General features: G+C 44.2%; 2 protein-coding genes across 3 annotated transcripts; one reads left to right on the top strand and one right to left on the bottom strand.

Moving 5' to 3' along the window:
- Nucleotides 1-377: 377 nt before the first annotated feature.
- On the bottom strand, nucleotides 378-23,135 carry LOC308076292 (glycerophosphocholine cholinephosphodiesterase ENPP6-like). 2 transcript variants are annotated; one of them, XM_080416526.1, is made up of 8 exons: nucleotides 22,778-23,135; nucleotides 7,799-7,978; nucleotides 5,748-5,859; nucleotides 5,462-5,603; nucleotides 4,730-4,909; nucleotides 2,552-2,689; nucleotides 2,018-2,141; nucleotides 378-689 (listed from the first exon to the last, which is right to left on the bottom strand). In XM_080416526.1, exons 1-8 carry the CDS (start codon nucleotides 23,025-23,027, stop codon nucleotides 469-471), a joined length of 1,347 nt encoding a protein of 448 aa, XP_080272652.1. In that variant the 5' UTR covers nucleotides 23,028-23,135; the 3' UTR covers nucleotides 378-468. The 2 variants fall into 2 exon arrangements, with proteins under 2 accessions (XP_080272652.1, XP_080272653.1); XM_080416527.1 differs by lacking the exon at nucleotides 4,730-4,909.
- Nucleotides 9,410-11,635, top strand: LOC308076376 (conserved oligomeric Golgi complex subunit 2-like; the record flags this gene model as incomplete). The annotated part of the gene is made up of 1 exon (XM_080416609.1): nucleotides 9,410-11,635. The coding sequence occupies one exon, from the start codon at nucleotides 9,410-9,412 to the stop codon at nucleotides 11,633-11,635; it is 2,226 nt and encodes a 741-aa protein (XP_080272735.1).

Raw genomic sequence — 23,135 nt, 5'->3', positions numbered from 1 at the left:
ATCTTCGGAAAAATCTTGAAAGTGTTCTGGAGACCCTGGCACAAAACATTTTCAGACGGGGGTCCTTGGCATAAAAAAGGTTGAAAGCCACTGAGAAATAAGAACAGGGGTCTGTCTGTCCTATGGCCACAGTAGAAGGGGGGGGTCTGTCTGTCCTATGGCCACAGTAGAACAGGGGGGTCTGTCTGTCCTATGGCCACAGTAGAAGGGGGGGGTCTGTCTGTCCTATGGCCACAGTAGAACAGGGGTGTCTGTCTGTCCTATGGCCACAGTAGAACAGGGGGGTCTGTCTGTCCTAAGGCCACAGTAGAACAGGGGGGTCTGTCTGTCCTATGGCCACAGTAGACCAGGGGGGTCTGTCTGTCCTAAGGCCACAGTAGAACAGGGGTCTGTCTGTCCTATGGCCACAGTAGAACAGGGGGGTCTGTCTGTCCTATGGCCACAGTAGAACAGGGGGGTCTGTCTGTCCTATGGCCACAGAGGCAGCAGCGTGGCCATCAGGCCTGTGGTACACAGACTCAACAGGCTGGAGGTGGCGGAGTGCTGATGTCCCAGTGAGCCACTCAGCAGGTACTCCACCCGGGACCACGAGCCGTTGTTGGGCAGCGGCTCCACGCCCAGCGTCCTGCACATCAGGTTGTAAACGTCCACCGTTCGGATCGGCCCCGCTCGCACGTTCTGCTTGAAATCTGGAATGGAGAAAATGAAACCACGTTCCGAGTTTAATCTGGGATACATGAAGAGGTTATTCTACTGGACCTTTTCAGCTCCACAACCACTGTGACAAAATTGCTTGTTCAGGGTGGGATGTCTCTGCTCTATATGTATATATGGGTCTTGAGACGACTTGTTGTGATTTGGGCACTTTAATCCATTAAAGCCGGGAAAAGCATCGGTGTCATTTTAGATTTTTGCGTTGGCTATTCAAAAATAGCCATTAAAAAAAAGCTCACAATCTGCAATTTTTTTTTACATTTTTGAAAAATCTTTAAAGAACTACTGGTTTCGAAGGCATTTGTAAAATCGGCCTCAGGTCTTATTGGTTAATACATTTTTTATTGAAAAATTGAATTGAGACCCAGATGATGAAATCGGTGTCTCCCGGGGGACCCAAACTACAAGAATTAACCACTTCAGCTCTATTAAAAAAAGGTAAATAGTAGATCTACATGTTCACAACGCATCACAATGCGACGTGTTGTGAGCTTTTAGATCTGCTATCTTCACTAATAATATCTAATATAATCATTAAAAATAGAAGGTCTAGAGATTTTCACTTCATCATATATCAGCAGTATGATGACCATGCATACAGACCATGACCATTTGTTCCCATGTTTTTGTTACTATATCAACACTATACACACTAAAGCAATTAAGAAATATACGCTATACAATATTGTTATTATGGTTTATACGTATATAACTTTTATATTTAACCATCACTTATAGTACTTATACGACATGACATGATATTTGGTAGCTTGTAGGAGCCAAGATGTCTCCGCTAGGCCTGATAGCTATTGTTGTGTTACAGCTAGGCTTTGTTTTTCGGTTAAAGGTTAAAATGTAATTTAGATTGTTATCGTCTTATAGCGTATTAACCACTTGATCCCTAGCCATTTATTAATTCATTGTTGCTGTTATCATATAGCTCTGAATGGCTTTTGTTGGCTTGTATTCTATTGGTGTGAAATGGCAATATCTTTTTATGGTGACAAAGTCCTTCACATTATCAAGTTATATGATCAGACCATCATATCATGGTCACACCATAAAAGCAAGTACTCTAGTACTTTAACTCAAGTACAATACTGTAAATATAGCATTGCTTTAGTGTTGTTGCTTATATAATCCATTATGGGACAAGATATTTTGTAGTTTGTAGGAGCCAAGATGTCTCCACTAGGCCCGATAGCTCTATTGTTTTGGTACAGCCTGTCTTGTTAAGGTTCAGCTTGTCCTTGTAGCAGCCAGAGTAGTCTCACATATCCAGACTCTCCACAGCTCTACTCACCAGGTCCAGTAGCCAGGAAGAAGCCTCTCATGTCGATGAACTCGTTGTCGTAACCATGCCAACCGTTCTGCCATCCCACCGCCTCCCCACTCCCGTTCTGCCAGTACGGAAGTTTGGCCTTATTCTGGAACACACACACACACACACACACACACACACACACACACACACACAAGTTTATTATTCTGAGTGCAGAACATGTTTTTAATTGTTTACAATGGGAGCGCCGTATTTTTATAAACCCCAGCAGCGTGGCGTGGTGCTGGGCATTTACCTTGCGCTCGCACATGCATGCATGCGTTTTTCTCAGTTTCTAAAAATATTTTCAACTCGGGCGCTTGGAAGCGCTGTTAGGCAACGCCTTCGCGTTTTCAGCCGAGAATAAAGCCCCAGTGGGCGCCTCACACCACCTCTGGCGACTCACAACAGAGCAAATGGAATATTATAATGTATGCAATTATGCATACAATCGTGAAATGATAGATTAATATTTGACAACATCCCAACGTCTCCACAGCAACAGTTTGATCTCACCTCAGTAATGAACCACCCGGGTTCGGCCACCAGTGTCAGCGTGGAGACGAACTTCCCTCCTCTGTAGTGGAAGCGCTGTGGAATATCCTGGACCTTGTACACATGCATGTTAGGAACCTGTGACAGTGCATCGTACACCTGCATTGGAAAACACACAAGTTTGCATTAATACACGTGTGAGGACATCAACATTTTAGTCAGGCAATAGGCTCTACGCACAGCAGCCACATTGGAAAGAAACTGGGCCTCTTCTTCACTTCTTTCACAGGTGTTTAGAGTTCTCAAATTCTGCCCGAACCCAATCCTACCCGACGTTTTCAGACTGGGTCCAAAATCTACGCTAATTAGTCGGGCCGGCCCTAGCCTCGGGTTCCATGAAGAAGACGGTTTGTCACCGTCCGACCTTCCTAGCCTGTGTTAGAGAAACGGGCGACAATGGCCCAAATCTCAATCGAAAATCGGCAAAGTGAAAAAGTGTCAGTTTTCAAGATGTTTTGGCCATTATCTCTGGAACTGAAGGTCCAATCTGCTCAGTTCAAAGCTTGTTGGATGCGTGACTTTGAGGACAATAAGCACACAATGACACCTTTTTGGGTTTTCAAGCCTAAAAGTATGGTAATTGTTCGGGCCGGCCCAGTAGGGCCGAGCCTCGGGCCGGCCCAGTAGGGCCCAGTTAGGGCCGGGCCTTAATTTTCAGGCCAGTTGAGAACTCTACAGGTGTTACCAATAATACTAATTAAGGTTCTGTTCCATTCTGGTCAAACAGAGTCAGGGTGTTGACTCACTGGAAACACTCTGCTACACCAGTGGGTCTCAAAGTGTTGTCCAGGGACCCTCATGGTTCCTTGAGTGGGTTCCAAATGGCCCCTTACGAGTGTGTAATGTGGTGTATTTTGCACAAGCGTGACCATATAGTTGAAAGGAGAAGAAGTTGAAAGGTCCAGACCAGTAATGTTCCCCAAGTCGATTTATTGGACAAACACAGAGTACAGAGCACAGGAGTCAGCCTTGCTGCTACATGCTTGCTGCTACATCTACAAGCTCATAGCTATGAGCTTGTAGATCTGCTATTTTTTTGTTTTTTTATGTGAAAATGTGTGCAAATCTTTAAATATATATATATTTTTTTAATATATGTTCAAAGATTTGTACTCATTTTCACGATTTTTCAAAAAATAGCAGATCTACAAGCTCATAGCGCGGCACTCGGTGCCGTGCTATGAGCTTGTATATCTGCTATTTTTGAATAGCCAAAGAAATCTAAAATGACACAGATACTTTCCCGGATTGAATGTGTTTAAGCTATAACTAGGGCAACTGGGCCCAGAAGAGCAAGAAGAAGAAGGGACGGTTTCTTTGTCCTCACAGTATTTATATGCAAACCTCACATGTGTGTGTGTTGGATGTGCACAGAGCTAGGTATGTGTGCTACATCTCTTGTGTGTGTGTGTGTGTGTGTGTGTGTGTGTGTGTGTGTGTGTGTGTGTGTGTGTGTGTGTGTGTGTGTGTGTGTGTGTGTGTGTGTGTGTGTGTGTGTGTGTGTGTGTGTGTGTGTGTGTGTGTGTGTGTGTGTGTGTGTAAATGTATATGTGCTTAAGTAGTTTGGTGTGTGTGTGTGTGTGTGTGTGTGTGTGTCCATTGTGCAGAAGAACAACACCCCAAGATCCTAGAGGTCAGCTAAGGTCAGATGCCCTCTGGGAAGCATCCTTTGTACTGGACAAATTGTAGGTTCTCTGGAATGTGCGCTGTAGACCACTCAGTATCCAAACTTATGTCTCTGTGTGTGTGTGTGTTCTCTATAAGTCCATAAATGTGTATCAAGATACCACAGTAACTCTGGGAGTGTACAAATGGAACCAAATGGTTCTATTTGTACACTCTACAGTTATTGGGGGTCCTTGAAATTAAAATGTTTGACAACACTGTGCCACACTAAATGGAACAGAGCCTTGATTAGTATAATTGGCAAGACCCGTGAAGGAAGTAAGGAAGAGGCCCAATTTCTCTCCAGTATGGCAGCTGTGCATAGAGCCTATTTCATGAATGCCATTTTTTAATTTTATTTTGTTGCATTTTTAATCCCAAAGCCGAAAATAGCAGATCTAGAAGCTCACAACGTGGTGCGTCGTGAAGCTATTTCCGGTGCGCGCCTGCCTGTGTAAATGACGACGTTCTGACCTGCTGGTATGTGTTGTGTTTGGGCCAGAGGCTGACCACGGGTCCTCTGTCCATCATCTTGACCAGGTCAGACATGTTGATGTATTTCTCCAGCTCGATCACCCTGTCCATCCAGCGGATGGGGGTCATGCCGTGGTCCGAAAAAAACACCACGTTGACCTGGCCCACCAGATCTTTCTCCTGAGCACAACAAATAAACATGAACAAACACACTGTTACGGATGGGACCACAATCCTTATTATCGTTTAATCATGATAAACACGCTCTCAATGATCGCATTGCGGAGATTGCAATTTATCGTGAAATTGTCCTCCGTCATACACTGGGATCAATTCGCTTTTGCTGAGCGTACGTTTTTTGTTTCCTTTTTGAGAGAATATAGACAGACCTATGTTAAAAGTTGAGCCTGCAGCCAAAAAATACATTATTTATAGTCTTTATAAACCTCCGTGATACAACGGTGTCACTCACTAAAACCTTACCCAACAAAACAGATCACCTCCCTACCACAAAACAGGAGAAAAGGGTGTGAAACAAAAAGGCCTCCCACCCCTATCCTACCCTTTGATGGACTGTTAGTATTTATCTTAAAATGTACATTAAACAGTTCACAATGAACACACAGCTACAGTTGGTCATGTTGGAGCCAGGCAGGACAGAGAGAAGTTGGCTGCAGGTGCAGGTGTCAGCTGCGTAAGGTCTAATAAAGAGTGAGAGCATCCTATACAGACCTTCAGTTTGGTGTTGAGGGTCTGTATGGCGGCGTCCAGCTGTCTGACCGCCGTCCTGACCTGGGGGGAGTCGGGTCCGAAGTGATGACCCTCCACATCGATCTTCTCATAGTACACTGCTGCCATGTCCGCTTCACCTGACCTACACACGCACACACACACACGCAATGTAGAAACATTTTGAATATTGTTTTAACAACACAAATCTTGTGTGTGGGGGTCCCTGGCACAACATATGTTCAGATGGGGTCCGTGGTTCATGAGGTGGGAGTGTGTAGTCTCTCACCGCAGCACGTTGAGAGCGTTCTCCATGGAGTCAGTGAGGTTCTTCTCTGACGGGTTGTAAACGTACTCCTCACAGAACGACGGACGCACCCCCAAGATCTCTACCTCACAACCTAGACAGACAGACAGACACAAACACACACAGGTTATAATATGCACAACATAACACCATAACCAAGTATTCACAGAAGAACTATATGATAACAGTATAGAGAACCAAAGTCCTGACGTCACTGCCAGTAGAGGGCGCTTTCCGCAGGTTCGTGGCTTTACTTTTTGTGTTGATATCCTCATTGGGGAATCTTAGATCGCTTCATATAAGAACTGTGTTCCAAAAATAAACACACCACCCTGGTGATTTTACTCATACGGATATGAAGCATCGACTGAAGGTGTAAATGTACACATTTACCCAAAGAGTAACACAATATAAACACTAGAAACGAGTCAAATGACCCAAAGACTACATTTCCCATGAACGCGGCTGCTGTGGAGACAGTGATTTCAGACCCGGAAGTAGTAGTTCTTAAGACTTTTAAGGCAGAATTAATTAAATTTTCGCCAGAAACAGGCTGTATCAAATATGAATGAATATCATAAACGATGCAGAGCCACCCCCCCTGACAAAAACGCCAGGGTGGTGTGTTTATGTTTGGAACACAGTTCTTATATGACGTGATCTAAGATTCCCAAATGGGGATTTCGACACAAAAAGTAAAGCCATGAACCCGTGGAACAGCGCCCTCTAGTGGCAGTCTAGTGGCAGTGACGTCAGACTTCGGTGCTCCATGTCTGAGGTCAAAGTAGTCTAGCGTAGTCATTTTCAAAAGGAATTGTATACATTTGAAAACTTCTGCATGATGAGTACTTTTACTTATGGTACGATTACTCAAGCAAATGTTGAATATCGAACTTGTACCAGACTATTTCTACAATAGGTTATTGATACTTTTACTTAAGTAAAACATGTCAGTACTTATTCTATCACTGCTGATTGTTTGTGAAACAATAAGATGGAAAGGTGCACCAGCTGGCTGTGACGTCTGACCTGATGATGCTATGGAAGGGGGAGGCGGGGAGCTTCTTCCAGATAGCAATATTATGTGCAAAGATAAGCCTGTATTTTCTGTGTAACTTTAGACATCTTACTACTATATAATTGACAAAAGCTCCGAAAGTTCGTGCGGGATTCGCAAACACAGGATCGCTCCACATGCCTCCAAGACCCGCCACAGACTGTTGATCAGAGCTATGGCTATGTTTTAGGCATCTTACCCCACCTCGATCAGTGATCATCAGACTCTCGGCTTAATTGATTCTCTGATTTGCCTATCAGACCCTATCAGACCCGTTGCCATAGCGACCAGATACAGGAAGTCTGACCTCTTTATCACATGACCGAGGTTGGGAGGTTGGGACTAGAGGTTAGGGCCGCAAAGCAAAGCGGGGAGAGAGGAGAGGAGCCGAGAGGAGAGGAGAGGCCAGAGGGGCCGGACTTCGCATGACGTGTGTGCAGAGTGACTAGGCCAGTGCTGTCTGGACGGATCGGGCTTAGATGTGCGGCCCTGACATCTAGTTTAAACTAATTATCATTTTTGTCTCCGCCAGAGGTGGAGAGTATGTTTTCGTTCCCGTCCCGCTGTGTGTGTGTGTCCCCCCCCCAGCCAAGCTAACATTGGTCAAGCTTCACGTGACACGTGACAATATGTTGTCACCAATGCTTTCGATTGGCTAGCGAGACGCATGACGAAATAAAATCCTATAAATAGGTGTGTCACTTCGAAAAAACAATTATGTTTTTTGAAGTGAGGTAACATTGGTCAAGCTAACGGGATCAAGCTAACATTGGTCAAGTGACACGTGACAATATGCAATATAAATAGGTAAGACGGGATTAATCAGGAACAGTACTGGCGGAGACCTGTGCTCCGAGGAGCACATTCTCTGGTTTACGACTGTTTTCTCCCATAACTCCATATTTTACGGCAGGAAGTTGGGTTTCACTCCTAATAATGTTAAAGCTATCAGAAGCCCTGACAGCCCTATACTCACCAGGCCAGTAGTACATGAAGACCTTCCTGCCCAGCTTCTGCATGGTGACCCACAGGGGCTCTGAGCCGTCCCACCACACGGGCAGACGGCTGTCTGCGTTGGTGCCGATCAGGAACTCCTTGTCACTGGCATCATCCCACATGTAGTTACCCGTCATGTGGTGGACCTCACAGTACCGACCTGAGAACACACACACACACACACACACACACACACATTTAACATCTTTATTTGCGTTCACATTTAACAAGAAATTCTTGAACACAAACCATAGTAGACGCTCAAGCTTGGGAAACGTGTTTCAGGATACAGATCACGGATACAGGAAGCATCGTCTCCTCCATTGTGTGGCGACTGACCATTATCACAGACACTGAACAGAATACAGCCAATGCCTTATCAGCTTGTTGGCTTGTTGGGCATTCCAGCAATCTGCAGGCCTCTCACAACTGATTTATGGACAATACCGAGGCTTCAGAATATACACACAAGCAGTTTATATTTGTAACCAAGCTGTACAACCCATTTAGACGGGAAAGAATCTGTGTAATTTTTTGATTTCTTTGGCTATTCAAAAATTGCAGATCTATAAGCTCATAGTGCGGCTATGAGCTTGTATGTCTGCTATTTATTTATTTGAATCGTAAACATTTGTGCAAATCTTTATATATAATCTTTAAGCAACCATTTGTAACTCAAATCTTTGCTTCTGGGGGATTCTACAAAATGTCTTCTAAATCCTACAAAGCTTCTGTTGGTATAATATCAGTGGTCCCACCCAGAAGCAAAGATTTGAGTTACAAATATTCGCTTTAAAAAATATATATATCTTCAATGATTTGCAAAAAAATTCACAATTTTTCAAAAATAGCAGATCTACAAGCTCATAGCGCGTCACAAATTTTAAAAAATAGCAGATCTACAAGCTCATAGTGCGGCACAAATAGCATCCTTAAAACGTTGGTTCTTTAGTACCTTGGTAAGGAATGCATCTTCCACACACACACACACACACACACACACACACACACAACCTTTATAAAGGTAAACTCGAATACCACTAAAATGCCAAGTCAAATATCACATTGCGCTTTTACCCCTCGGCAAATCTCTGCGTGTCTGCGTACAAATGGAACAAAATGGACCCAAACAGGTCCATTTGGTTCCATTTGTACACTCTCAGAGTTATGGGGTCCGTGGCCTTATGGATGCCAAACTGGGGGTCCTTGAAATGAAAAAGGTTTGAGGACCACTGTAATAAAGAGTACTGCACTATAGATATGCCCAAATATGGAGATGCCTGATTTCATAGTAATGACATCATAGAGTTGACTTCCAACCACTGTGATATACCATGACCTCCCCTGCTCACCTTTATGCCCATTCATCTCCATTGTGTTTTAATCTACTACAATTGTTCTCATATCTTTCTATTTAAAAAAAAACGATGTTGTGAAACTTTTTTTCCTGATATGTTGCATTTCGTTTTGTCTGCTGTGAAGCACTTTGATCAACCTTGGTTGTTGTTTTTTAAACATGCTCTATACATAGAATTGACTTATCAGCTAGTTAACAGCTGCTCCCTCTGTGTTTGACAGCCAGTTATAAAACATGAATCTGTCAAAGGGGCCAGATCATTTGTGCTTCGACAAAGACGTTTTTATGAAGGATGACTTCGATGTCGACCGGTTTGTGGCCGAGTGCAGGAAGCGGGTCCAGCTGGAGGAGATGAGAGAGGACTTGGAGCTCTACCGTAAGCTCCTGAACACGGCCATGGTGGAGCTCATCGACAAGGACTACGCCGACTTTGTCAACTTCTCCACCAACCTGGTCGGGATGGACGAGGCCCTCGAGCGGCTGTCGGTGCCCCTCGGACGGCTACGAGAGGAAGTGCTGAGCCGGCGGTCTTGTGTGAGCGAGTTGATTCGGGCCGTAGACGGTCAGCTGTGCAAACTAGAAGACCTGCGAGAGAAGAAGGCGTGCGTGCTCAGGCTGATCCGGGTGGTGCGCTCGGTGGAGAAGATGGAGAAGATTCTGCATTGGCAGAAAAACTCTGAGGAGTCCAACTCTCCGGAGATCAGCGGTCCTCTGTCGGCGGGTCAGATGCTGGAGAGGGCAGCTACGGAATTTAATCGGCTTCAGTTCCACGCTGCGCAGAGCGAAGACACGCCCCTTCTGGACAGGGTCAGACCTCGCATGGCGGCCATCGCCTCCACGCTGCAGAGCTCCCTGGAGGGGCTGCTGATCGAGGGGCTGCAGAAGTCCAATGTGGACGTGGTGCGTCACTGCCTGAGGACGTACGCCGCCATGGGCAAGACTCGAGACGTGGAGGCCTTGGTGGGACAGGTGCTGGTCAAGCCTTACGTGGACCGGGTGATCGTGGAAGAGCTAGTGAAGTCCAACGCCAACGGTCTCCAGCTGATGTACTCTGGACTGCTGGAGTATGTTCCTCACCACTGTCGACTGCTTGGCGAGGTGACCAGAGGAGGAGGAGGAGGTGGGGCCGTATCCAGCGACAAAGCAGCAGACATTGTGCCCGGCTACGACTTCCCGGTCAACTCTGTGTGGCCGGAGATTATTCGAGGGATAGAGGAGAGGATGGGTTACCTCTTCGACCTTGGAAACCCTGACGTATTCCACGAGCGGTACAGCGCGAGCATGGGGTTTGTGCGGAGCTACGAATGCCAGTGCAGCTCCCAGGCCAGCGTCAAGAGGCTGAGAGCTCAGCCCTCTTATGCGCGCTTCCACAACCAGTGGAAGCTTCCCGTTTACTTTCAGCTCCGGTACGACGAGATAGCAGGGAGTCTGGAGAACGCTGTGAGCGACGGAGTACAGGCAGCAGCGCCGGACGAAGGCGGGTACCACCTGCAGGTGTCCCAGGTGTTGTGGTCCTGTCTGGTGAGGTGTTGGTCAGATAAGGTCTACCTCTCACAGCTGTCCCACCGCTTCTGGGAGCTCACTCTGAAGCTCTACTCGCGATACGCCAACTTCCTCGACGCGGCGCTGACTCAGACTCCGCCCCCCGAGGTGGTGCCCGAGGAGCCGACCACCAGGCCTCCTCCTCCTCTGCCAAACTCCGCCTCCTCCTCCACCGCTAGCCGAACCTCATTGGACAACGATGCCGGCGTTGAAAGCGAGCGGCGTCCCGCCTACCTCTCTACCAAACAGCTGGTCTGCATGGCAGCTGATATCCAGAGGCTGCAGGAGCAGATCCCAGCGCTGTCACAGACGATCAGACAGAGGTTAGAGGCCATAAGATTTACGAACTTTGCTACGGTGGAAGCTGCTCTGTCAGACTCTAAGGCGTGTCTGTCAGGCAGAATACCGACTCTGAACGCCAGGATGACCCGGCAACTAACCGAACGCTGCTGCCGCTTCCTAAAGAGAGCCTCTGATGTACCGCATCTTTACCTCGCGACCGACAAGGAGGGGCCGGTGCGCGCGTCGGCGTACGTGGACGACGCCGTGCGTCCGTTACATCAGCTACTGACCGATTCAGCGGGACTGGTCAGTCCTTCCACAGCACGGGATTGGCTACGAGTCACGCTGTCGGAATGCACACGGACGTACTACGAGACCGTCCGGGGCGTCCTGAGCTCAGTGAGCGACATGGAGGAGGAGAGCCCGAAGCGACCGGAGCCGACCGGAAAGGGCGTGGCCACGGCCTCCACAGCAGGAGCGAACGGAGGACCCACAGACGACGGCAGGATCCGCCTGCAGCTGGCGCTGGATGTGGAACATCTGGGAGAGCAGATCCAGAAGATGGGTCTCCAACCAGATGAAGTCAGGATGTTCCCCTCCCTGATGGAGCTGGTGCAGAGGGAAGTCAGTAAGTAGCCTTTAAAGGGGTATTTCACTTTCACTGGAGTTTGAAGTTACAATGGGTTTGTATAGGAAGGGGGCGTGTCTGATAAAATGAGTATCAAATATCAAAATACTGAATCGAGCAACTTAAAAACTGTCTGGGGGGCTCACAAAGGCCTGAGTACATGATAAAATTACCCAAAGTTTTTTTTGAAAGTGAAATATCCCTTTAAGCCTTGGGAACCGACGGTTCCATCCAGAGCCATGTGGCTCATAGGGTAGCTCTGGTCCAGAGCGTTAGCAGGTCGCAGATGCATTGAGAGCTTGTAGATCGGCTATTTTCGCTGCACAACATGCTTCCATAGAAGACATGCTGGCTTTTATGGAATACAAATGACTGAAATCAGTCGTGGCGACTGAGAACTTTAATCCGTGTGGTCCCATAGTAACAAGAGTGTGTTTTGGGCTGGGGGCCCCCCTTTTTTTGTCATGTCACAGCCAGATCTGCTTATTATAATTTCCACGCAAGATTTTATTTGAAAATAGCCGATCTACAAGCTCACAACGCGTCGCGATGCGACGCGTTGTGAGCTTGTAGATCTGCTATTTTCAAATAGCTGATGTATATGTTAAAGTGCTCATGTGACCCATAGTCACTTCTTTTGGGCTGGTTTTCCTAGTCCTGGTTGCTTGTTTCTCTCACAGAATCTGGCAACACTGGTCACAGCCATCACTACTCCTCCTTTGAGTGAAAAGGTAGAAGAATGTATGGACGCTCCATCATCTCGCATGCTGGAAGGATTAGTGTCTCTAGGGATCCCTATCAAATTAAATGAACGTCTCATCACATCTTGTTATTCTAATTTGAAGTTAGAAGTAATTGATGTCACGACAACACCGTCGTAGGGTGAAGTATAAAACAGGATTAAGCCACTCTCAATCTGGTTGCCCCCACCCCCCGCCTGTCAGAAAACATCACTCTCACCCTAAACTACAGCTGCCAAAGTGAGTCACACTAAAACTTGCCTACTGCAGGCAGAGGCTGATTCAGATTCATTAAGTAAAGAGGTAAGTTCTTTAAATGCATGTTAGTGAGTCAACATTTCAGCTTGAAACAGGGGTGGAAAGTAACTAGTACATTTACTCAAGCAAAGAAACTTTTACTTTATTTGTGAACTTCCGTGTTTTGGCTACTCCACATTCCTCCACTACATCAGAGGAAAACACTGTACTTTTTACTGCACTACAATTATTTGGTAGCTTTAGTTACTACAAGTGATAAATGATTATTTATTATAACAGGGTAATTTAATCTACCCAGCAACACAAAGTCATAAAAATCAGCCCCACCTTAACCAGCTGTAATGTCAAAGTGATGAAAGCATTAATGCATGAATAATTACAGTCCAATGAGTTGAGTAAAACACACACACACGCACACACAAAAAGTAAGTCCGAATTTTGTACTTAATTACACTACTTGAGTAACTGTACTCTTGTTACTTTACACCACTGGGTTCAGCAGGTCAGGGGGTCATGGAGGGAGGAGCCAGACATCTTAAAGCCATTGACCATGTCCATCAGAGTGGAAGCTTGTGGTGCCAACGGGGCGCTGAAGGAATGCCAGCTATGCCCTCCTTCACCTCAGAGCTGACACCAAGCACCTTTACTTATGACCGGGAAAGCGTCTCTCATTTTAGAGTTTAACCACTTTAACCATTATTTTATACTTTGGCTATTGAAAAATACAAGCAATACAAGCAAACAATCTACAAGCTCATAATAGATGTGCTATTTTTGATAAATCATGAGAATCTTTACAAATCTTTGAATATGTATTTTTTAAAGTGAACATTTGTTTCTCAAATATTTGCTTTTGGGGGTCCCTGCAACCAAATATTTTGAGATGGGGGTCCCCGGCCAAATACATATCATTTTGGGGGTCCTTGACCTTGACATGAAAAGGTTTGTAGAACCACTGATATTATAGCAACATAAGTGTTTCAGAAAACTGTTAGGATTTAGAAGACATTTGCAGAATGGGCCTCAGGTCTTAATGGGTTAAGTACATTGTTTTGAGTATCTGTACTTTACTTGAGTATTTGTATTTTGGGACACTTGGCTACATTTCGAAGATAAATATTGTACTTTTTGTCTAGGAAGGGGAAAAGTGCATGGTGAATGAACCATGGCCTACTTTAAATATAGTGGTAAAACAGATTTTGATGCTATATTAACTAGTTTTGCTGGGAACTCCCTGGAACCGCCTCAGGTACCCCTGGGGGTCCCCAGGCCACACTTTGAGAACCAGTGGGTTCTGGCATTTGTCTCTCTCTGTGTGTGTGTGTGTGTGTGTGTGTGTGTGTGTGTGTGTGTGTGTGTGTGTGTGTGTGTGTGTGTGTGTGTGTGTGTGTGTGTGTGTGTGTGTGTGTGTGTGTGTGTGTGTGTGTGTGTGTGTGTGTGTGTGTGTCTGCGTGTGTGTGTGTGTGCGTGTCTGCGTGTGTGTGTGTGTGTGTGTGTGTGTCTTTTCAAAACACCAGCATCAGCACATCATCACCGGTGGGTGCGGCCCAACGCTGGCGTCCCATTGGTCCAGACACACTGTTGTGTTTGGGGCTTAGCGAAGGGGCTAAACCCCCCCAGTCTGCGCACACAGACAGACAGACAGACAGACACACAACTTACACTTGTGACTTGTTACACTTGTAGATCAGCTATTTTTGTGGTGATAATAGGCTTTAATACATTGGTTCTCAAAGTAGACCACCCCCAAAGACCAATTATTTTAACCACTTTAACCTTTTATACTTGGGTTTTCAAAAATAGCAGATCTACAAGCTCATAGCTCAAATCTTTGCTTCTGGGGGGGGGGTCCCTGGAACAACATATTTTGAGATGGGGGTCCTTGACATGAAAAAGTTTGAGAACCACTGCTTTAATGTACATGATATCATGGGGAGAGGTAGGTTAGACACCCAGTCTGACACAGATCAGTGGTCTAAGGCATGGATGGGTTCCCAAACTGTTCAGCCCGCGACCCCAAAATAATGCGGCCATTGACTCGCGACCCCACCTAAACCTGGAGGTAATTTATGCACATAAACTTGCATGTTCGGTGCGCATTTGTAATGTATTAAAATGGTCAAATGTACTATTTGTAATCATTTTTAGATTGTATTTCATTTATTTATATTTATATTTATATTATATTTATATTCATTTTATTCTGTTGAATTAAAAATAATAATAATAATAATAATTCGCGACCCCACCGTCAGTCTCCCGCGACCCCAAGTGGGGTCGTGACCCCAACTTTGGGAACCCCTGGTCTAAGGTAGTTCTGTTAACGAACACAGGGATCAGATCATAGTTACACTGTAGCTGCTTCAAGGACAAGCTGAACCATAACAACACAGACTGTACCAAAAACAATAGCTATCAGGCCTAGTGGAGACATCTTGGCTCCTACAAGCTACCAAATATCATGTCCTATCATAATGTATTGTATAAGTACTATAAGTGATGGTTGAATATAAAGGTTAGATACAAACAACCATAATAACAATATAGTATAATGTACAATTCTTCCTACATACTGATGACAGCAATCATGGATCTCCATAGGCTATAGCACTGGTTCTCAAACTTTTCCATGTGAAGGACCCCCAAAATGATATGCCTTTGGCCGCGGACCCCTATCTGAAATATTTTGTTCCAGATTGTACAAATGTTCGCTTGAAAAATATATATATATTCAAAAGGTTTGCACACATTTTCACTCTGTATATGTATATGCTATGAGCTTGTAGATCTGCTATTTTTGAATAGCCAAAGTATAAAAGGTTAAAATGATTGTGATGCTATATTAACACATTTTGCTGGGGACCCCCTGGAACCCCCTGGAACCCCCCCAAGGACCCCTGGGGGTCCCCGGACCCCACTTTGAGAACCAATGGGCATAAAAGGGACAAGGACTGACAGATACAGAGATCTCCATATACGGGCATAAAAGAAAACATCCTTTTCATCAGAAAAACAGGATGTTATTATGTCTTTCAAAACATGTCATCCATCCCAGTGTCTTATTTCTCTAATTACTAAACTTGTGGAGACATTTGGGCCTCACAATTATAGTAATATACGAGTACACACGCACACACACGCCACACACAGTGTAAACTGTGACAGTAAGCTGGTCTCAGGGCTACTGTAGGTATAAATAAAAGATAAAAACATAGAACTGAGTCACTGAGGAAGTTTAGAGGAAGCAAACACATCAAATGTCAATGTTTAGTCCACAGCTCTGCTGTTGACAGTCTGACAGTCAAATCACCCATCAGCCCTGGGACCAAAACACTGGAACTCTACATGGGTATGGGGTCCATTTGGTTCTATTTGCAAACAATTGTAACTCAAATCTTTGCTTCTGGGGGTCCCTGGAACAACATATTTTGAGATGGGCATCCGGGGCCAAATTCATATCATTTTGGGTGGTCCTTGACATGGAAAAAGTTTGAGAACCACTGATTATAGCAACATAAGTAAAACAAAATATATTTTTTGAAGATTTAGAAGACATTTGTAGAATCCCATGCAGAATCAAAGATTTGAGTTACAAATGTTCTCTTAAAAAATGTAATAATACATATATATATATAAAGCTAAAAGGAGAAAACCTTCAAAAGAAGGGACCGCACACTCCTCAGGACTGAGTTTGCTTGTTTATTTGTTGCACAACGCGTTTCGCTTCCTCAGGTGCTATATCAGGAAGCGGAAGCGAAACGCGTTGTGCAACAAATAAAAAAGCAAAATCAGTCCTGAGGAGTGTGCGGTTTTGAAGGTTTTCTCCTTTTAGCTTTATACATATCTCTTGCGTTGACCTGCGCCTCCAGTCGGGGTCCAACAAGATGTGCACGAGTCTTATTTAGAACACACACACACACACACACACACACACACACACACACACACACACACACACACACACACACACACACACACACACACACACACACACACACACACACACACACACACACACACACACACACACACACACACACACACACACACACACACACACACACACACACACACACACACACACACACACACACACACACACTTTTTTCTAAAAATGGCAGATCTACAAGCTCATAGCGCAGCACTCTGTGCCGTGCTATGAGCTTGTAGATCTGAGCTTGTAGATCTGGGCGCTGTAACTCTGAGAGTGTACGAATGTAACCAAATGGACCCGTAAGGTGTTACACGGAGGATTTCACGGTGACAGATCAGTGGTTCTCAACCTGCGGGTCGGGACCCCCAGGGGGGACCTTTTTAATACCTAAAAGTAACACCTTTTTAATACCAAAAGTAATCAACAAACTATAATATAAATACTGGTCAAATTGTCAAATAAAAGAAAGAGGGGAAATTTTGGAAAGCAGCCGATCTACAAGCTCACAAAACCTCGCAACGTGAGCCGTTGTGAGCTTGTAGATCTGCTATTTTCACAATATTTATCCGTGGAGCAGAGTCAAACTAAATGTAATGCCTCAGCTCCTACTATTCCAAATGCTTGTCAGGGTGTGGGGGGGGGGGGGGGGGTCCCCAGTTCAAATATGATTATTTTGGGGGGGGGGGGTCGCAGCCTGAAAAGGTTGAGAACCACTGGTGTATATTGGGGGTCTTAGACAGAGATTACAATGGTAATGAAATGGGGGTCCGGTCCGGTCCGTGGTCTAATATATGCATGTCAGACATGTCAGGCTTTAGAAGGATAAAGGTCTTTGAATGGCTCTTGGCACAGAGACAGGACAGAGAAGTGAAGTGGACACAGAGCCGAGGGCAGTGCCACGTTACACCACCCACATCTGTTACTGTCTGTCACTCAATGGTTTTATTCATCTGTCTCTCTGAATGCAATCTATCAACCGCCCCCCCCCCTCCTCTCTCTCTCTCTCTGGTGTGATCCTCCATCTCCTCTATTAAAAGGTGGTGACTGCTCATTGTTCTGCAAGCAAGCATGAGCATAGAACAGACCAGGCACTGTCACATGCTAGTTCTACACTTTATCACACACACACACACACACACACACACACACACACACACACACACACACACACACACACACACACACACACACACACACACACACACACACACACACACACACACACACACACACACACACACACACACACACACACACACACACACACACAGTATATTTACTCATTATATTCACTGTTGACTGGCTGTGCATAAACTGTATCCATAAATTCACACTGCTGTTAGACTGGCTGAAACAACCCGTCAGCTATTTATTTCAAACAGCCAATGCATATGGAGTTAAAGCGGTTGAACTCATATTGCTGGGGACCCCTGGGGGTCCCCGGATCCCACTTGAAGAACCGCTGGATTACAAGCGAAACCCTTGGGGTTCCGCTGACCCCAATGGAGTCCTTGAGGGGATTCCAGAAAAGATAAAGTTAACACTTAAGTCAAGACAACAAGGACAAATCAAGTGTTCCTGGCTGCAGAGTGTGGATGTTAATGTGACATCATGTTTACCACAGTTGGATGTCAGGACAGAAAGAATGCAGGCTGCACGTCCAGGCCAGCATTTTAACCTTCAGGACCCATTATTTTAAAACTACTATCCGTTTACAATGCAGGCATTTAGCAGACGCTCTTATCCAGAGTCCGTGCAACAAGTTATTTGTCTGTGACACTATCATAACCTCTCTCTTGCCAGGCTGGCGTCTATGAATAGCCTGGAGGCCGTTCATTCTGCTGCAGAGTCATAACAAACTGCTGAGCATGTTTCACTGTTTCCTTTAAACCCCAGCATCCATATTCCACATGATTAGCTAAAAGCCTGTGTGTCTTATGGGACCAGGGTTCAATGTGTTGCTTTTTTAACCACTTAAGCCCTACATTAAATAAGGTTACTTCGTGGTGCAACAAATAGGGAAAAGTGCAGATCTACAAGCCCACAGCCTGTCGCGTCGTCGTGACTTGTGTGGGATATCATAAGCAAATCCAACCCTGCTTTTGGGCACACCAGGCTGTACTCTGGTGTGCTTCAAAACATTGTCTGTTAGTTGTTTAATGTTTGCACTTTAGTTAAAGCATTAAGTGAATGGAATGTTCCAGTGTTGTATTTGGGTTCAGTCATTAAACAGAGGTCCATAGTGGTTTAGCCATTGCATAGCTACAGTATTATGTGTGTTGGTGTATTGGTGCTGTGCGTGATCTCTCTCCGTATATTAAGGGCCGCTGCACTTTGAACGGATGGCCTACACTCCCCTCCTGACACACATATCCCACTGCTGCAGCTTTTATTGGTAGTAAAGCCCACTCCACACCAATGATTCACCATTCCACTCCTTGCAACATGCAACTACTTGCAACATGCAACTACTTGCAACAAGCAACTATTTGCAACCATTATCCCCAAAGGCAGTTGCAAGGAGTTGCATTGGTGCGGTTGACCTTAAAACGGTTTTGTTCCAAGGAGTTGTGACTAGTTGCATTGGTGCGGTTTGGCCTTACTGTTGTGATACTGTTGTGATGAGAGAAGTTAAGCCAATGGTTTTCAGACACAGACCTACTGCACATATAAACACTATCTGTACCGAGTATAGACCTCTGACATAGACCTACTGCACATATAAACACTATCTGTACCGAGTATAGACCTCTGACATAGACCTACTGCACATATAAACACTATCTGTACCGAGTATAGACCTCTGACATAGACCTACTGCACATATAAACACTATCTGTACCGAGTATAGACCTCTGACATAGACCTACTGTACATATAAACACTATCTGTACCGAGTATAGACCTCTGACATAGACCTACTGCACATATAAACACTATTAGTCAGGGGATATTAGCAGAAAGATTTCCAATCTTGGAATAAATTCCTTACCAAAAAAAATCTTCACCAATGTGTTTGTAAAGGTGTCTAGTAACACATCTCACAAAGACTGAAATTCAGTTTCCCTAGGAGAATTTTTTACAGCTGCTGAAAGTTGGGGTACCCACCATTTCCATGCAGGGCAAAAAATAATAATATTTAATTCTGTTTTAAGTAGCATGTGAGGGGTCAAACTAGGGTGTTTTTATGATTCTGAATCCATTGCAAGCATTTGTTTTGCACCAAAACCACTCCTTGGGCTAAAAACAGCCCAATCTCAATGGGCTTTTTACACAAAAAGTATACCTGGATAAGGATAGCTATGGCCGTTTTTAGCCCAAGGAGTGGTTTTGGTGCAAAACAAATGCTTGCAATGGATTCAGAATCATAAAAACACCCTAGTTTGACCCCTCACATGCTACTTAAAACAGAATTAAAATTTGTTTTTTTTGCCCTGCATGGAAATGCATGGAAATGGTGGGTACCCCAACTTTCAGCAGCTGTCAAAAATTCTCCTAGGGAAACTGAATTTCAGTCTTTGTGAGATGTGTTACTAGACACCTTTACAAACACATTGGTGAAGATTTTTTTTGGTAAGGAATTCTGCTAATATCCCCTGACTATATCTGTACCGAGTATAGACCTCTGACATAGACCTACTGCACATATAAACACTATCTGTACTGAGTATAGACCTCTGACATAGACCTACTGCACATATAAACACTATCTGTACCGAGTAGACCTCTGACATAGACCTACTGCACATATAAACACTATCTGTACCGAGTATAGACCTCTGACATAGACCTACTGCACATATAAACACTATCTGTACCGAGTATAGACCTCTGACATAGACCTACTGTACATATAAACACTATCTGTACCGAGTAGACCTCTGACATAGACCTACTGCACATATAAACACTATCTGTACTGAGTATAGACCTCTGACATAGACCTACTGCACATATAAACACTATCTGTACTGAGTATAGACCTCTGACATAGACCTACTGCACATATAAACACTATCTGTACCGAGTATAGACCTCTGACATAGACCTACTGCACATATAAACAGAACTTATACCTTTAAAGTCATTTGAAATCTGAGGCTTTTTGTATACTATTTTAAATAGTTTTGGGGGAAATACTGCAAACTGTCCTAAAACTGACTGCAAAATCTTGAAAGATGTCAGCTATTAGTTTCAAAAAGCTTGCCAACATGTATAGTATACAACGTTGCAATGTGACTGTTTAACACAATGCTGTACCCCCTCCAACTGAACATTGTTTTTATTATGTTTTGACACTTGCTTTGGCAATATAAAGGTATGTTTTCTCATGCCAATAAAGCTCCTTTGAATTGAATTGTAATAAAAAAAACAATTGACTTTGGACTTGCTGCCTCTGTGCTGGTATCTCCCAATTTAGTTCACTTACTGCAACCAAAGCCTCAGGCCTATCTGGTTACTCACAGCAACATACACGCAAACCTGTGGGGACAGTGTGCCAGCCAGTGATGGTAAAAAGTACTAAGGAAAAGTACCAATACTGCAATGTAGAAATACTCTGTTACAAGTTAAAAAGAATTGGCATGAAAATGTACTTAAAGTACCAAAAGTAAAAGTACTCATTGAGCAGAATGTCCCATTTCACAAGTTCAACATGTATACAAATCTTTTGAAAATAGCAGATCTACAAGCTTTGCGATGCGACGCATTGTGAGCTTGTAGATCTGCTATTTTCAAATGGCCGAAATATATATAGGGCTGAAGTGGTTAGTGTGTTTTGTAATAATAATCAAAATCTACAAAGTAACTGGTACGTAACTTAAGTTTTCATATAAATTGTATTGTAGTGGACTAAAAATATAATATTTTCCTCTGAGATGTAGTGGACTAGAAGTAAATTGGAAAGTTAGGTACAAATACCTCAATTTTACTTAAGTACAGCGCTCGAGTACATGTACTTAGTTTCTTTCCACCACTGATGGCAGCTGGCAGCCCCCCCCCCCCATGGAAATCTCTCCCAATGGAGATTAGCCATGCTCCAACTCTGGACTCTTTTAAGGCTGCCTTGAATAGACAGAATAGACACCTATTCTCTCAGGCTTATGCCCAAGAATTAACAAGAGTCTTGGGAAATCGTCCTCGTTTGTCAATAGGGGTGAACTGAGGACTCTACTCTAGCTGGGGCTCTCATAATTGGTGAGGAGGACCAATTATATGAAGATTAGGTTGAAAATAGGTGAAGTGGTCCTATAAGGGTAAGAATGCTCAGCCACTGTTCAGTGGAATGGCATCTAAAAAATCCCTAAATCCCCTACTAAAATGTAAAACTGATCTTTATACCAAAAATGTAAAACTGATCTTATACCAAAAATGTAAAACTGATCTTTATACCAAAAATGTAAAACTGATCTTATACCACAATGTAAAACTGATCTTAAATCATGGCTTCACCGATATACACAGATTGGACTCAGATAAAGGTCATCCCATGGCTGGGTTTGTTTGTTTGATGTTAAATGTCTATCATGGACCACAATGGCTATGATGTGTATATATCCATGTTGACGTTTCTTTTTGAAAGGTAATTTGTATCGCTTTTAAATCCCCCAAGGGGTCCTGGACCCCCTGTTGAAGACCCCAGGTTTTAAACACAATGATGAGTGGTGGTGGTGATGACAAAGATGATGCAAATGACTATAATAGTTGAAATGGCAATAGTCGTCAACCCCAAAGTTTGTATTCCATTCTGCTGGTTGGCTGGTTGTTCATTGTGTTTTTGACTTATTTAAGTGTCCTTGGGTTTCATGTCAAGTAAAAGTCCGGAATTCAGAATGTACTTGAGTAAAAGTATTAGTATCAAAATGTACTTAATTACCAAAAGTAGAAAGTACTCATTATGCATAATGTCCCATTTCACAAAGTTTTCAAATGTATAAAATGCATTAAAAAAATAGCAGATCTACAAGCTCAGCTATTTTCAAATGGCCCGAAATGAAGTGGTTTTGTAATAATAATCCAAATCTACAAAGTAACTAAAGTTTTCAAATAATTGTAATGGAGTAAAAGTACAACATTTGCCTCAGAGATGTAGTGGAGTAGAAAAAGTAAAAGTACTGAAAATTGGAAATACTCCAATAAAGTAAAAATACTTGAGTAAATGTACTTAGTTACTTTCCACCACAGAACACACACACACACACACACAGAGTAACACTTACCCGTCATTAAGGAGTAATAGTTAGGGTATGATAAACTGGGGAAGTCGGGCGTCATGTAATCCACTTTGACTCCGTTCTCCACCAGCTGTCTGAACCCAGGCAGAGCCTGCAGGTCGTCCATGTAATCATAACGGAACCCGTCTATGAGGAACACCAGCAGAGGATGAGGAGGAGGACCAGGAGAACCAGCAGAACACTGCAGGAGCACCGTGAGGAGGAGCAGCCCGGTCAGCCCAACGGAGGAGAACATGTTGCCCGGTCTGTGGATCTGCTGGCTACAATGTGTCTGTCTGTCTGTGGCTCTGCTGGCTACAATGTGTCTGTCTGACTGTGGCTCTGCTGGCTCAGGCTGTCTGTG

Source organism: Gymnoscopelus braueri, assembly GCF_963280865.1.
Source record: "Gymnoscopelus braueri genome assembly, chromosome: 20".
NCBI lineage: Eukaryota > Metazoa > Chordata > Actinopteri > Myctophiformes > Myctophidae > Gymnoscopelus > Gymnoscopelus braueri.
The sequence above is the reverse complement of the archived record's forward strand: the minus strand, read 5'-3'. Positions and strand labels throughout refer to the sequence as shown.

Excerpts from the sequence above, each read along its gene's own strand:
- LOC308076292 (XM_080416526.1), bottom strand. The coding sequence starts at position 23,027 with ATGTTCTCCTCCGTTGGGCTGACCGGGCTGCTCCTCCTCACGGTGCTC. Across the intron at positions 5,604-5,747 it reads AACGCTCTCAACGTGCTGCG|GTCAGGTGAAGCGGACATGG; the intron begins GTGAGAGACTAC and ends GTGCGTGTGTAG. Across the intron at positions 2,142-2,551 it reads CCGGGTGGTTCATTACTGAG|AATAAGGCCAAACTTCCGTA; the intron begins GTGAGATCAAAC and ends TGTGTGTTCCAG.